The sequence below is a fragment of the Urocitellus parryii genome, chromosome 6 (genome assembly GCF_045843805.1).
Source record: "Urocitellus parryii isolate mUroPar1 chromosome 6, mUroPar1.hap1, whole genome shotgun sequence".
Lineage (NCBI taxonomy): Eukaryota > Metazoa > Chordata > Mammalia > Rodentia > Sciuridae > Urocitellus > Urocitellus parryii.
In genome coordinates this window covers 14,100,359-14,116,466 of record NC_135536.1, presented here as the reverse complement: position 1 = coordinate 14,116,466, position 16,108 = coordinate 14,100,359, and the positions used below count along the sequence as shown (strand labels likewise).

The following is a 16,108-nucleotide window of genomic DNA, read 5'->3' as shown; positions in this document are numbered from 1 at the left end:
ATGGCTGGCTGGCTCCAAGGCCGAAACATCATGGCGGAAGGACAGAGGAAAGCTGGTCAGCTCATGGCAGCCAGGAAGCAGAGAGAGGCAGAGAGAGAGAGAGAGACACAGAGAGAGAGAGGAAGATAGAGTCCCTGAGCCCACGCTCCAGTGACCTTCTTCCTCTAACCGTGCCCCACCTGCCTCTAGGTACCACCCAGGAGTCCATTCAAATTATTAATCCATCAACAAATGGATCCTCTGATGAGGTCTGAGCTCCCACAATCCAATCTTCTCACCACTGAACAGCACTGCAGTGATAACTATGAGCTTTTAGGGGAGCATTTCAAATTCAAACCACCACACAGCTAATTGTCATAATGGTTCTATTTTATTATTAGTTATTATTGCTAATCTCTTACTGTGCCTAATTGATAAATTAAACTTTATCCTAGGGGTGTGTTATGGTTTGAAACTAAAGGTCCCCCAGATCTCAGGTCTTGAAGGCTTGGTCCTCTTGTTTAGAAGTGGGGCTGTTGGGGTATGCTTGGTTCATGAGAGCTCTGACTCCATCAATGGATTAATCCATCAGTAGATGAACCCATCCTGGAATGGGTTTTGGGAGAAGGGGTTTGTTAGAAAAGCAAGAACTCTTTTTGCTTCCTTGCCACCATGAGGTGAGCAGCTCTGCTCTGTCATGGGCTCTCCTCCATGATGTTCTGCCTCACTGCAGGCCCACAGTAATGGGGACAAGCCACCAAGAGCTGACACCTCTGACACCATGAACCAGTATAAATCTTCGTCTTTGTAAGTTGATTCTCTTAGGTGTTTTGTCACAGTGACTGAAAGCTGACTCACACGGAGTAGATATTTAAGAAAAAACAGCATATATACAGCTTAGTACTAGCTAGTTATAACACGTCTAATAAATGGCCCTGGGGATTCTACTTCCATAATTCCTCTCCAGTGAGTCCTCATCCCCCGCCCCTGGCTAACTGTGGCTCACATCTTCCTTCGCCTAGACCAACAGACTTTGTAACTGCCTTCCTTGCCCTAGTCTCACCTTCTCCTCCCCTTTCCATCTTCTACTCTCACTTTTTCTTAATCTAAATCTGGTCACATGACTTTCCTGTTTGAAGTTCTTCAAAGCCTTCCTGTGGCCTACACCTTAGCCAATCTCAGGACCCAGCTGAACTGCTCAGACCCAGATACTCTAGTCGTCCCCAACCCTCTCTTCAGACAGACAGCACCCCAGGGACTTCCTGTCAGTATCTTTTGTGAACTCCAGGGATGGAGACTCCAGGGGGCTGAGGTTGATCCTTGAGGTTGCTCCCCTGATTCCTGCTGTACCACCAACTCAGAGACTCCTGGAGCAGAGCCCCCAGTGGACCATAGTGCTGGATGCCCCCACACTTTCCACATCCTGTTCCCTCTGCCTCGACGTGCTTTCCCCCTGTGTGACTGGAAAATTCCTATTTATGCCTAAACACCCAGCACCAACTCCTTCATGGTTGGCTTTCCTTTACTGTAACAAAATGCCTGACATAAACAACTTACAAGGAGAAAAGGCTTATTTGGACTTGTGGTTTCAGACCATGACTGGTGCTGTTGCTTTTGAGCCTGTGATGAGGCAGAACATGGTGGCAGAGGGTGCATGTTGGGGCAGAGCTGCTCACCTCACGGTGCCTGGAAGCAGGGGGCAGGGGAAGGGGGTAAATATCCTTTTCAATGACCTAAGTTCCTTCCACTGGGCCACATATCCTAAAGATTCCTCTATGTCCCAATAGAACACAGGCTGGCAACCAAGTCTTCAATGCATGGATTTGGGGGGACAATCCAGTTCCAAACTATTATAATAAGAAAGAGTGGGTTTCTCCCTTCCCTGAGTCACTCCTCTGCCTAACCTGTTACCACTTCTGCTCTGTTTTGCAAGCATCTGTTTCCAATGCATTCTCACCAACCAGCGTAGGATCAGGAGCTACTTAGGGACTGGGATGGTGTCCTGTCTATTGCTACAGCTCTGTCACCCAGCGTGGTCTAGCAAGGAGCAAAAGCGTGATGATTTGGGAGTGAGTGAAGAACAGGCTCGGGACCATAGATCCTACAGAAGAGTTTCTGTAAGGAGAGAGAGAGGACTCACACTCTGCTGGTTCTGAAAGCTTCCTGGAGATATTGTCCTCTGTCCCGTGTGGTCTGCTGGCCCCACCTCCATGGCAGAGAGAGCACCATTGTTTTTTCTTGCTGGCTTGGCTGGTCTTGGGTGGGGTTATAGGAAGTTTAATGGGGTGGTGGGGGCTACTTGTTATGCATGCCGATTTAGTAGCCTCCAATCTGGTCATGTTTCAAGGGTGCCCACCAAGGCCTCTGCTGAAAACCGCTTTCTTGACCTTGCCACCAAGAAAGTGGGCCCGAAAATTCAACCCTGGAAGCCCCCTTGCTCACCCCAGTCCTTTTTAAAAAATCCATTGCCCAGGACCTTATGGAGGGTCTGGGGCCTATGAGCTTTGCCTTGTGTCCCCAGGACAGTCTTCCCCAGTTCCAGAAATATGAATTTGGTGACTGCACGGGCTCTCTGATCTCGCAGGGGGAGTACTTGGAGCAGCTGAAGGACATGGTGATCTTCATCTTAGACTGCAGCTTCTCCCTGGAAAGGGCCTTGGAGAAGGTGGGGCTCCCCGGGAGAGACCCAAAAGGTCTCAGCCACGCAGGAGCATACAAGGTAGGCACACAACCCGCCAGCAGAGAGAGGCCTTGTTGTAGGGACAGACAGGCAGGGCATCAATGATAGCAGGAAACAGTTTTTGTTAGCTGCAGCCAGGTGCAGAGGGCACAGCTTTTGCTGTAATCAATCAATCCCTGAACCCCGAGTTCAGGAAATTTCAGAGTTTTATACCCAGCTGTAAGGGGAGGGGGGGTTTCAGAAGTTCACAGTCTGCAGAAGTTCACATAGAAGCAGCTTTTTCTTTCACTGGTTTGGGCAAGTTAACCCTTCAAGGACCACACCTGAGAAGAGAAGGGGGGAGCTTCTTCTCCCCTTTCTTTCCTCCCCCTGCCAGCTGTTACCATGGAGCCCGGTTGGTAACTTCTCTTATCTTAGGAATGTAGACATCTCTGTGAAGTCCAGCTCAAGGCCAGAGGCCTTGTTTGCACAATTCTTCAAAGTCCTATACTGGATACGTTTGTGAACAACTAGTAAGGGGGTGTCCAGCACCTGGAGTGCTGGTATCTTCTCAGCTAGTGGCCCAGTAAAACAGGGCGACATGAAAATAGGAAGTTTGTCTACATTGGACTCTTTTGCAGAGACTCTTTTCCTGACAGTTCTAAAATCAGCCAGCCATGGTGAAGATTTCTGGAGAAGCCCAGTTAAGATTTTTCTGGGGAGAAAGGGGGTGCTACTTCAGCCTGAAAATGTGGGTCAGCTTGCATTTTCCTGTAGTGGGGAGAACATTGGCACAGAAGGCAGAAAATCTAAGTTCTGTCCCCAGCTCAGCCACTTTTGCAACCCAGGAAAAGTCGTTCGCCTCTGAGCCAACCTCTCGCCCACCCACCTCCAGTACTGCCGTGACATCCAATGTGGCCCTTCTTGGCAGGGCATTGCAACCGCGTCCACCAAACCTGTCTGGAATGTGTCTGGGTCTTTTAATTGAGGGCCCCTCGGTGAGGTTTTTCAAACACCTCCCTGGTTCAGGTGCACATCTCTTCAGGGAAAATGTGGCTGGCTATGCTAATGCCCGGGGATTTGTGGCAGGGCATCTGCCGGCCACTAGCTGCTATGTTATGTCTGTATCAGGAAAACCTGGTCTTGTTCTTGGCTGGAGGCAACTGCACTGCAGTTGGTGGCCCCTGGGCTGAGCCTCTGTTAGATGTTGTAACCCCTCCCTGTGCCTCTGGGCTTTCCTTCCAGCCATCACCTATCCTGTCCGTGGGAGAGGACTAGCCTGGCATTCCACAGACCCTTTCCTGGACAGGAATGTCTGAGCATTCTCACTGCTAGGTCAGTGCAGATGGTGACGTTGCAGGTTTCCTTATTCATGAAGGACTCAGATCGGAGGTTTCACCCTGAGCCCTGCAACGTTTATTAAAATGTCTGGTTTGGGCTCCTGCCAGAGAGGCCTGAGCTGCCTCTGGTCAGAAACAAGGGTGTCCACAGTCTGTGCTGCCTTTCACAGGGAACCATGTGCCCGACAGGTTTTCTTGAACTGGGGAAGGGTAGGATGGTGCTACGGCTGCTGGCTGGGCCCCAAAGCAGGGTCCAGCCCTGGAACTTACTAGCATTGGAGTAGGTGAGGGCTGGGAGGGCCTATGGCTCATCACACACAGCCTCTCATTTGAGACGAGGAAACTGAGGCAGAGAGAGACAGAGAGACAAACAGACACTTGCTCAAGTCCCAAAGCCAACTGGAACCTGGAACCCCTGTCTGCCATCTATACTATGTCAACGAGGCAGGTGTGATCACTGAGGGACGCCTCGTGGAGGTGCAAGTGTGTCCACATCATGTGCTTCACGTGGCCGTGGTTGCACTGGTACCCTACCTCACTGTCCCCGAGGCCTCACCGCGACCCCCCTGTCCCTGGGTCCTGGACAGGTGGCCAGGCAGCCATCCTGCTGTCAGCCAGGAGGAGAAGCCACCTCCAGATAGAGGCCCCTTGGCCTTGGGGAGTGCTCCTGGCTCTGCCAGTGGCCCTGGGATGGAACCTGTCCCTCTCCCAGGGCCGTTCCGCAGACGCTAGGCTGGCAGGCACACCCAGGTTCATCCTGCGGCCGCCAGAGGGGAACAGCAAGCCCTTGAGGTGGCCGCCAAGGCTTTCCTGGGGGATTACAGTTCTGGCCGCGTCCTAGATCTTCCATAAGCCCCACTGCAGGGACCAGAAACCATTGAGGAGGGAGAACACACACACCCCGGCAGTGAAAGGCACCGGTCACCCTGGGCGACTTCTATTGAGACGGGGTGAGGCAGGGCCCCGGGGACTTTGGACGACTCTTTCCCATGTGGAATCTGGGATTGGAACAGCACCAGCTCCTGATGGGATATTCTGCTCCCTTGCGTCTCTTCACCTGTGATTCTCTCAGAAGTTCCTTGTCTGGGGTCCACGGGTCCCTTGAGATCCATGGAGAAAATTCAGAGGGTCCATGAAATTGGATGGGAAAAAAAAAAACCCTTTTTATTTTTATAACCTCAAATTGAGGCACAGGGTTTCCTTTAGTTATGAAAGTCAGCAACACGCGGCCGCCTTACCAGCAGACCTGATTGCCAAAAAAAAAAAAAAAAAAAAAATCACAGATATCTTCATCACAGCCCTTCCTGGAATGTCAAAAGTATCCCACACGGATCACTCTTCAGACTCACAGTGGTTGTAGATCACCATTTGGTTCCTGAAGCAGTTGACGGGAAAGCACACGTACTGTGGCCTCACGTTTTTTAGAGAATTTAGTAACTTCATGTTGCAATAAAGCTGGTTGCCACTGGAATCCTATGAATTTTTTTTAAAGTGGTTAACAGCATGACTTATAACCACAGGGCGTCCGTAGCTGCAGCAGGCCCCCAAAGGAATCCATGGCACATAAAAAGTTAGGATTCGCTGTTTTAAACCAGTGGTTATCAGCAAACATGCCCATCTCTATGTCACCTCCAAGTAGAAGGCGAATTTTTATCACAGCTCCTGGGACCTCCCCCTTCATTCAGCTGCCTTGAACTCTGGGTGCTCAGGGCTTGGATCTGGGCTAAGAAGGTTTTCTGACATTTTTTTACTTGATTTGACAGACAACAGTGCCTGGTGCCCCTGTGGCTGGTTTCTGCTGCCCTCTGGTGGCCACAGTGAGGCCTGTTCCCAAAGACAAGCTGGAAAGGCTGCTGCAGGCCACTTGCTCCAAGGGAGGTGACCAAGGACAATCCTTTCACATCGGTGACCCAGATCAGTGCCCAGACTTGTTCATGATTCTCACAGTGCCTTGGAGGACTCAGGAACTTGCCTTGTTCCCAGGGCCTGGGGGGAGGGGTGGGGATTGCAGGGCCTGGAGGAGACCCAGAGGGTCCTGGAGGGCCCCAGGGCTGGGTATACAGAGGCCCCCAGGTTTAACGCTGCTGCCCTTGGCGGGTTTGCCAGCCTCACTCACTGGGATCCTTGATTATGGTGAAGCCCCTGTGAACTTCAAATGAAACTGGGGGAAACAGAGGGTGGCAGCAGGACTCTTTGTCCCAAGATTTGAGCTCAAAGCCGCCTCTAATCTGGTCAGTGGCATATGTGGGCAGAGAAGGCTCTGTTCCAGATTTTCCCTGGAGCTGAAATCCACTGTTTCCCAGAGTATGACCTCAATCTGAAAGTGAGTAAAAGGATCCAGGGGTGAAGGACTGTAGTTGGGAAGCTGCCCAGGCCTCTTGGAGCTCGAAGAAGGCCTGATAAGAGCCTGGTGTTGGCCCCAGGTCCCGCGTACAGAGCTTGCCCAGCTGTGTACCAAAAAAAAAAATTTTTTTTTTAAATTATGCAAACCTTGGCTTCTGTGAGAACACAATCAGCGTTTGCTGCCTTCCTCATGTAAAGACAGGCTAGGACCACCCACCAGGAGGGGGGTCTGCTGAGCAGGCCTAGCGTCCATCTTCCCTGTCCTTGTCCACCATGACGGCCACTCGGGGTTGGAGGTGCTATTGGTGGTAAGCAACAGAGTTTCTGTGCCACGGGACTCAGTCTGTGTCGAGAAAAACTGGCAAACGCTGGCTTCGTTACAATCTGCAATGAAAGTAGAGCATCGGGCTCAATGCCTTCCGGGAATCACATCATGGAGTCTGAGTTTCTGGTTTCTGGAACCATATCAGCCAAGATGGGCCACAAGTTATGGGATATCCTGAGTTGGAAAGTCTCCTAGTCCCCTTCTCCTCCTCCTCAAATACCATTTGAGATAAACCTGAGACTAGGGTTCCTTTTGGAGAAAGAACCATGCGCTACTGAAGGTGGAGGGCACCTGCCAGGGAGTCACCAATTTTTTTCTCTCTCCGCCTGGAGAACTGTTGGGATCAAAGCACTCTCCAGGCCTGACTACGGGGAGCCCGTGGAGTGGCGGCCAGGGGACATCCCAGGGTTCTGGCCTTCTCCACTGACCAGTCTCGAAGCTGTCAGCAGCTGCAGTACGTTGGGGGCACAAGGGGGCACCTACTTCTGACCTAGGGCAGAGCCAGTGGCCTGAGTTCTTGAAAGCAGAGGCTTAGAGGGCAACCATTTCCAGACCAAAGCCCAAAACCAGACTCTCTGCGTCCTTCACCCCAGGCTGGGTTTCCTCGCCAGAGCAGCTCAGAGCTCAAATACATTTCCATCTCTAAAGACTCACAGCTCATCCCAACAGGAGGTTCGCAGGGCCCTGAACACAAGATGCAAAACCAAGAAACAAAACTAACCAAACCATTTCACATTGTCCAGACATCCTTCCGTATCCAGGGGAACGGATTCCAGGAAACCCCCCCCATCCAGGATACTAAAATCCATGGGTTCTCAAGTTCCTTATAAGTGATGATATTTTCATATCACCTGCACATACACACACCCGTATACTTTGTCATCTCTAAATTGCCTTTATGACCTAATATGATGTAAATACTTAAGTAGTTGAACACTGTATTGTTTAGGGAATAATGACAAGAAAAAAATGTCCGTACATGGTCAGTACAGACACAGTTTTTTTCCCCCTTTAGACTATTTTCAATTCACAATTGAAATACAGAGGCCAATTGTACTTAACCAGGTAATTGAAAACACTGTCAGTACATTTTTTTCAAAGAGCTCGAGTGATATTACAATGAAGAGACACTTGAGGGCACCCTCAGCAGTTCACAGCAAAATTGGAACATTACAGAAACAATAAAAATAATAATCGTTGCAACCCATTGTCTTAGAGCCAGGAAAATTCTGGCCTGGTCAGCCACACTTGCTCTAGAAGAAATAGAACTTAGTGTTACTTTAGCTTATTTTGGAAGCATTCTTGAGAGTTTGGCTGTCAGTACTTGTAACAAGAAAAGATTCTCTGTAATAAGGTGAAAAGATATGCCAAGATCCCTGGGATGCTATTTATTCATTTATTTAACATGCGTTCATTGAATACCTACTATGTTCCAGGCCTGACCCAGATCTTGGGAATATAAAGCTGCATGAGACCAGATGGAGCCCTCGGAGAGCTTGGGATCATTTTGGGGTGGGGTTTGAGGGAGCTGTGCACACAGCCTCACAGCACAGCAGTCTCTGGTCCCCTGCCATCGGACACCGGGATACCCTGCAGAACCACTGCCACAGGCCGCCCCATACACTCCAGCCCTTTGGCTCCGGTGGTAATTGTGTGTCTGATTGCAAATGAGAACAAATGACATCATCAGTCAGGACAAACTTGAATCATTCTTCAGCTTCGACCTTTAAACTCTGATTAGCAATTGACTGTTCTGATGGGTGATGGCTCTGGAGTGGCCATGTTCAGTGCTATCTAAAACACAGAGAAACAACGACAGCACCCGGCAGACCCGGTGGTCCTTCCCTGCATGCGTCACGTCTGGAAGGTGTGTACCTAGCAGTAGGTTTTCCTTTTGAAACATGGGCTGGCTCTGACTTTCTTTTACACCTAAGAAATTCTACTGTTACATGAATCCGAGACATTGTTACTCAATTCACCTCTATGTTTTTTGAACACCTATTATGTGCAAGGAATTCTGAGATGAATAAGCAATGGTTCCTCCTCCCGAGGAGCACTCAGCTGGGTGAAAGTAGCCTGCCCAAGGACAATAATAACCACTGAAGGCAGAAAGGGCAGGTTAAGTAGAGTAAGGACTCAGCAGCCAGGAGCCAGGAGCAAGGAGAGAAGCTGAGATACCGTATCTGGTGCAGCAACTCAAACCAGCCTTTACTGAGGGCTGACTCTGTGGCAGGCACCTGGCTAAGCACTTTTATGTGCATTTTCCAATTTAGTTCTGACAACGCCCCCCCCCCAGGTATTATCATTGTTTTATAATCGAGGAAATAAGTGTAGAAAGGAGAGAGTCACATCTCAAACTCGAGTGTGCCTGCCAAGCTGAAGCTGCTCCTTAGTAACTATGCTGCAGCACCTCGCACGGCCTGCGATCTAGTAGGAGAGAGTCTTCTTAAAGAACAAAATTAGCATAAGCTGAAGCAAAATATAAGCGCTACGAGAAAAATAGAAACCACGTTCCCAGTGTTCGCAGCCAATCTAACATTCCCTGGAAAGCAGACGGAGACGCCGAGATGCTCTGTAAACACTTGGTGGTCTCCATGGCTTCAGCGCTGGCTCCAGCTGTGACCATACCTCCCTTCTTTTGTCACACTATCTCTGCTTTCCTAAAACTCGAGGCAGATGTCTGAATGGGCCTTCGGTCCTAAGCTCTGGTCTTGGTGCCGCACAGGCCAAGGTGGGGCATGGGTGCCATCTTGCCATCCACAGTGGGCAAACACTCATACTGTGGGCTCAGTTTGCAGAGTTTTTTTTTGTGTGTGTGTGTGGCGGGGGGGGGGGGGGGGGGGGATAGAACCCAGGCCTCATGCCTCTTGATGGTGAAGCGTTCCACCCTGCAGCCCGCCCACTTCCTGAGCACTGCAGCAGGGAAGAGTCTCTCCAGGTCACTGGGTGTGACTGCTCTGCCTTACCTGGGAGAGTGGCCGGGCCCAGTCCTTCCTGTCGTGGGCTGCAGAGGCTCCAGTGGCTTTCACCAGCACTCCAGAATGCACGGTAACGACCGACCAGCTGTCTCAGCCCTGAGGCAACCCCAGAGGTCCACCCCGTTTCCCAAGACCCTCTGCACTGTAGCATTGCGTCAGCTTCCACTGTTCAGAAGATCAGAGGACTGGAGGCGACCATCTCCATAGACCCAGGTAAGGCAGAGCAGTCACACCCAGTGACCTGGGGAGACTCTTCCCTGCTGCAGTGCTCAGGGAGAAGGGCAGGATGTGGGCGGGCTGCAGGGTGGAACGCTTCACCATCAAGAGGCATGAGGCCTGGGTTCTATCCCCCCCCCCCAACACACACACACACAAAAAAAAAAACTCTGCAAACTGAGCCCACAGTATGAGTGTTTTAAATGCTCATCCTGCATGTGAATCCCAAGGAGGCTGAGGTCAATGCACCCCGACGTAACTTGGCCATCTCCTCTAGGCGGTGGGCGGTGGGTGATCTTTTTTCCTTATGACTTTTCGTTGCTGTTCTAAATGTCAGCACTGAACACAGGAAGGAGCCTGAGGGGAGGGTGTGCCCGCTGGGCACCTTGCTACCCAGAACCTAAGGGGCCGGGCAGAAGAGAAAGAAAGGAGAGCGGCTTCTAGGGGCAACTGCCCCCATTTAAAAGAGGCTCCCCACGTATTCATTAAGGTGCCCGATTTTCCCCCGTTAGAGCCGCTGCCCTGGGTTGGACACAGATTGGACTTTTACACTGGGCAGAAGGTGGAGGTGGGGGCTGGACGGCTCCCCCTTGGGGTCTGGGAGGGCTACAGCCTCACAAGCTTCCAGCCAACCTCTAGAGTGTACATTGTGCCTCAGGGAAGGGACGGCAGGGACGGCCCTCCGGCGGTCTGTGAGTCATGGGCGCGGGACAGGCTCTAGGATCCTCCAGGCGGCTGCTGATTCCAAGGAGGAAGAGGTTGGCTTAGGGCCTTTGGGGGCTGTGAACTTCCCCTCCACCTACCTCCAGGAGCGGAACCCAGGCGGCCAGCAGAGGGCGCTGATTCGCCCGCTGTCTGGGAATGGCAGCCTGGGTTCCCGGGGTCTGTGTTCTCAAGAGCCACCTGGAGTCAGTGGGACGGGACTTCCAGCAATCGTGCTTCCCTCCTGGGCTTGGGGAAGATTCCTGAGCGTCACTCTGTGCCAAGCATCATGCTGAAAGCACTACCTGTCCATCTTATTAAATTCTGCCAGTGCCTCGAGACAGCTGTCGTTAACTTCACTTAACAGACGAGGAAACCGAGGCACACGAGTTTAGGAAACTCGTCTAAGTCCACATAACCTCCCAGTTGGTCCAGCAGAGCTTGAACCCATGTCCACCGGCTCCAGTGCCCATGATTTATCCGTGTTGGCTAAATTGGAGTCTGATCACCTGGTACGTCACGGCATCACCTGGGCAGGTAGAGGGAGGTTCCGTCACCCCCTGGCTCACAGTCCACCCCTTCTTCTGCACCTTCGTTTCCCAAGGGATTCCTGGGATTCCTGAATCCCAAGGGATTCCTGGATCCGATCCATGGTGGACGGCCCCCACGGAGCACAGAGGGGTGAGGCCAGTCCGGGGCAGTGCATTCTTGGGCCAGACTCTCAGGACCCAGACAAAGCTGTTTCCCGTGACAGTGTAAGAGGACAGCTCCTGGCAGGGCCTTGGAGCAGACAGCCTGGGACCCTGTCCCCTGCTGGCGGCACTGTAGCCCGGAATCTGACAGAGCAGACCAGCCTTAGAAATGGCCGCTTTTGTCCCCTGGGGCTGGGAGCGGAGACCATCCAGTCATGAAGCTTCCCACTGAACCACCGGGCCCAGCTTCCCGCCTGGTCTCTGGTCTGCTCAGTCCTTTATTCCTCCTGTAGGGGATGTGGCCTCCTTTGCGTGCAACACATGTAAGTTCAGCCCACCACAGGCAGACCCAGGACCCTCCCAAGCAGCGGGCAGGTGTGCATGGTCTCTTAGTGGATCCTGGGTGGATTGTGTGTGTGTGTGTGCGTGCATGCCCGTGCGTGTGTGTGTGTGTGTGTGTGTGTGTGTGTGTGTTGCTGGGGCTGGAACTCAGGGTCTAACCCACATGCTGGGCCAGTGCTGTGCCTCTGAGCTACATCCCCAGCCCCTGGGTGGATATTTTCTAAACTTTGCACGTATTTTCTTCCATACAAACATTGTTGCCCAAGCTGTTGGCTCTCCCACTTAGCACAGGCTCAGGAGGAAGAGGAATTATTAACTCAGCCATTCACTTAAATTAAAAAAAAAAAAATTAAAAGGAACTGGGAAGTGTACTGACCACAGAGGGGATGAATCCTTTGCTTAATAAGGGTGATGCGAGAGGTCAAGCCCAGCGCTGCCAGGCAGTGCCCTGGCAGACTGTGCGTGTTGGGAACAGGAGGCTCGGAGGCAGATTAATGGCTGTCTGGACGTATTGATTTCATCTTCTAAGGACCATCTTTAATCCTCAAGAACAATAGATGATTTTGATTGCCACTATATTAAATAGGCAGACAGGAGATTCATGACAGCATCCAGGGCACTGAGAATTATTCAGCAGGCATGAGAGTCACATGGTGTTTTTTTTAAAAGGATCTTGCACACGAGGTCCCTGGAGAATCTGAAGGAATGCCAGGGATACAGGGGACAGTAATGATTTTTGCACTGATAATAAAATCATCATAAATGGATGCGGGGATTTTGGTTGACCAAACACCCCCTCCCCGCTTAGTGCTCACCATGTCCAATGGAATACAGTACCTCCTGATTGTTTCCTTTAAAAAGTTGTGATTCTTCTCCCCTCTTATCAACAGTACTTCATGCTCATTATAGAAGCATCAAAAAAATATATGAAAGTTAAAAAAGCACTAAAATTTATCAGAACCACATTGCAATTAGCCAATATCGACAGTAAATTTTTTCTTCACTCTCAAACCTCTGCAGGCATGCATGTGGACTAGAATTCCAGTACACTACTTTATAACTTGCTCTTTGCACTTTTGAATATATAGTGAACATTTTCTATATCACAGTCTTCCACAACGTCCTTCTTAATGTTTGCATAGAATTCCACTATATTTCTATGGAATGTTATCTATTTATAGAAATGTTCTGCCTTTGATTAATATCCCAGTACTTCACCCCATAAATAACACCACAGTGAACATCCTTATCACTAAATTTGTCTACACACTCATGATTTCTTTACTAGGTATGCTACAAACTAGAAGTGGGTAGCTGTCTCTGTGGAATATACAAATCCAAGATATAGACAAAACTGTTTTAGTTCCCACTTGGAAAACTGAGGCTCAGAGAGGTCAAGAGGTGTGGCTAAGGACACACAGAGGTGACTCGTGAGCACCTGCACTGAATTAGGTTTCCAGATTCTCAATCTGGACATTTCCTCCACAGGAAGTACCAGCCCTGCATCCCCAGGGTTCCCCACACATGGCTGCAAACCAATGTCCCTTTGGTCCTGGGATTCCAGCCATAGCCAGGGTGGAAGTTCCTAGTCACGCTGTCCCCCACAGGGCTCTGTTTGGCTCTGAGATGACCCGAGTGTGGCTGGGCGTGATGCTCTGTGACGGCCAGGAGGCTGAGCTGCGGTGGCCATTACAGCGTGCGCTGCTGCTGCCCTGCCTGCCCCTGCTGCCCCCCTGGGTGCCAGCTACAGCTGAGTGGCGGTTCCCAGCAGAACAGCTCCCACCGGAGACTCAGATCCCTCCGAGGACAGTCTCTGTCCCTCCAGGGCCTCCTTTGAGCTCCAGGGAGCGTAGAGGGGTCGGTACCCCGATGGGGAAGGTTGCCCAAGGGTTTGCCAAGCTGCTGTAACGAACAGCCCCGAGATGCTTTGCTGAAGCACCCTAGGAGTCCCTCGCCTAACAGTCCTGGGGTCTTCAGGAAGGGGTTCTGCTCCCAGTCACTCAGGGACCCAGCAGCTCTGCCCCGAGATCATGTGATGGGGGCTCCAGCTGCCAACATCCCACCCCCCATAAAGGGAAAGAGAGTGGAGAAATGCACAGGAAGCGTGGGGCCAGGCCAGGGGGCACCCGTCCTTCCCACCAATGGTCCCCGGAGACAGCCAGTCTCATAGCCACGGCTAGATGCACGGGAGGCCAGTCGGCCATTTACCCAGTGGCCCTCCACCCCTGGGGGAAGTGGGGGGACAGGAATGCTTTCTGGTGAACAATTCTTTTTTTGTTTTTTTTTAAGTTGTTGATAGACCTTTATTTTATTTATTTATTTGTTTATTTATATGTGATGCTGAGAATCGAACCCAGTGCCTTGTCCATGCCAGGCAAGTGTGCGACCATGAGCCCCGGCCCCAGGCCCTGCTGAGCAATTCTTTAAAACACAAAGCAGCCTGGTGCAGAGGTGCACGCCTCTGATCCCAGCTCTCTGGGAGGCTGAGGCAGGAGGATTGCAAGTTTGAGGCTAGTCTGGGCAATTTAGTCAGACCTGTCTCAAAATAGTAAAAAGGGTTAGGGATGCAGCTTGGTGTTTGAGCACCCCTGGGCTCAACCCCCAGTAATGGAGGGAGGAAAAGGAGGGAGAAAGGGAGGGAGGGAAGGAGGGAGGGAGGGAGGAAACAGTGAAAACCCGGATACTCTTACCATGAAATTTTGACTTTAAGCACAATTGGTTGGTTTTATTTTAATGCTTTACTTTTCTACTTTAGGCAACCGAGGAATCGGGCCCTGCTCTGTCAGGATGAGCAGCTGAAGGTCCCTCTGTCACTGTCCCATGGCCATTCGGTGCTGATCACCATGGGGCTCCCCACACATTTCAATCACGAGCCCCCAGAAGAGACGAATGACCCGCTGGGAGCAATGGCCCTGGGCACTTCCTGTGGCCTTGGAGGGTCTCCAGGGTGGTCAGCCAGAGAGCCTTGAGCTTGCACAGGAAACTTGTTGAAGACGCTGTAGAGCAAGGTGAGCAGGGACGGGCCCAGTCTATTTCCCCAGAGAGGCTCTTGCAGAGGCTGGCGGGAGTTAGCGTGCGTAGCCCTCTGCAGGGCACCCAGGCACAGGGCTGTGCCCTAGACACAGGGAGTTCTCCTCCGAGCTCAGAAGAACTCTTTGCCATACGCAGGGCCATTCCCCTTGCAGAGAGAAAGAGACGGAGGCTCCAAGAGGGCCAGGGACTTACCCAGGCAGGAATGGTGAGCTGGGATTTGAACTCAGTTCTGCCAGGCTTCGAGGACTTCAGCAACCTAGCTCAGCCCTGGATCACTGGGGTTGGGGAGGGGTGGTGAAATACAGGGCGGTTGAAAGGTGCAGACTGCAGTGTCCCGCCTGTGCAGATGGCCAGGGCTGCGCCTGAGATGCCCAGATGCGATCAGGGCTGCAGGGGCTGGAGATGCAGGGCTCTGACCCGTCCGTGTGCTGAGCCTGGCCGAGGGCTGTGTGAAGCCTGCTCCCCACGCCGCCTCCACCTTGAGGCAAGGGCTAGCCCTGGGGAATCTAATCACTTCCCACCACCTCTCTCTCTGCGTCCCTCCACACGCATCCTTCAGGGAAGTGCCTTTTCCTTCCAGCATTTAAAAAGGACTTCGCCTCCAGCAAGGCCAACCCTAAAGGGCCCCATTATTTTGGAATTGTCCCAAAGGCTGTTTCTGTGCACGCAGACTCCACCTAAGGCAGCCAACGTGTATCGAGCACCTACTATGTGCCAGGCACCGTGAACAAAACCAGCAGCAATCCTGCCCTCAAGGAGCCTGTGTTTTATTGGAATTTGACAGAAAACAAACCACATCAGAGAAAAGGATGCTGTGTTAGAGGGCGACAACTACATGGAGAAGGAGCAGCAGACGGGAGTGGGCGTGGGGGCCAGCGGGGCTGCTGCTTCAGACAGGAGGTCAGGGAGGACCTGGCGGGGAAGGTGACGTGTGGTTGATGGAGGGAGGCCGGGCTGGCTGAGGGAAGAGTGCCCGGGGGTAGCATCAGCCTGGGCAGAGGTCATAGGTGGAGGGGACCTGGCAGGTGCGGGAGAGGACACAGGCCTCTGAATGCCCCTGGGTGCACCTTGGGCATCTGGGCTTTTATTCTGGGTGAGGCCCTGGGAACCCACTGAGAGGAGGACAGGCTCTCCCTGGTCCTGGAAGGTCCCCGGCTGGTACAGAGGACTGGTCAGGTTGCCAAAGGTGGGAGGTGAGGGTGGCTTGGGACGGGTAGGGTATCCAGGCCTGGCTATCGGGTCCCTCCCGGAGCCTCCTGGCGCCACCTCCACCCCTGGCTCAGGCTCTGGCTTCAGAGTCAGGAGGACAGGCGAGCGGCACAGGTCCAGGTGGGGGTTGGGAGCAGCTGGATTCTGCTGGTGTCTTGTAGGTGGCGTCGACCTGAGTTCCCGGGACCTGGTGGGTGTGCCGTGGGGCATCGGGGACTGCTTCCTCCACGGCTTCCTCTAAGGGTGACTGAGAGGATGGAGCTGGATGAGCTGAGACGGGGGGGGGGGGG

At 52.2% G+C, this 16,108-nt stretch overlaps 1 protein-coding gene across 1 annotated transcript in view; it reads left to right on the top strand.

The window, feature by feature from the left end:
• Dglucy (D-glutamate cyclase) overlaps window positions 1-16,108 on the top strand; it is a 51,886-nt gene that overhangs the window by 14,551 nt on the left and 21,227 nt on the right. The window contains 8 exon segments of the mRNA XM_026394251.2: window positions 2,506-2,698; window positions 5,742-5,896; window positions 6,979-7,100; window positions 9,657-9,705; window positions 9,707-9,837; window positions 14,332-14,346; window positions 14,349-14,489; window positions 14,492-14,584. Of these exon segments, the coding sequence (XP_026250036.2) occupies window positions 2,506-2,698; window positions 5,742-5,896; window positions 6,979-7,100; window positions 9,657-9,705; window positions 9,707-9,837; window positions 14,332-14,346; window positions 14,349-14,489; window positions 14,492-14,584 (899 nt within the window).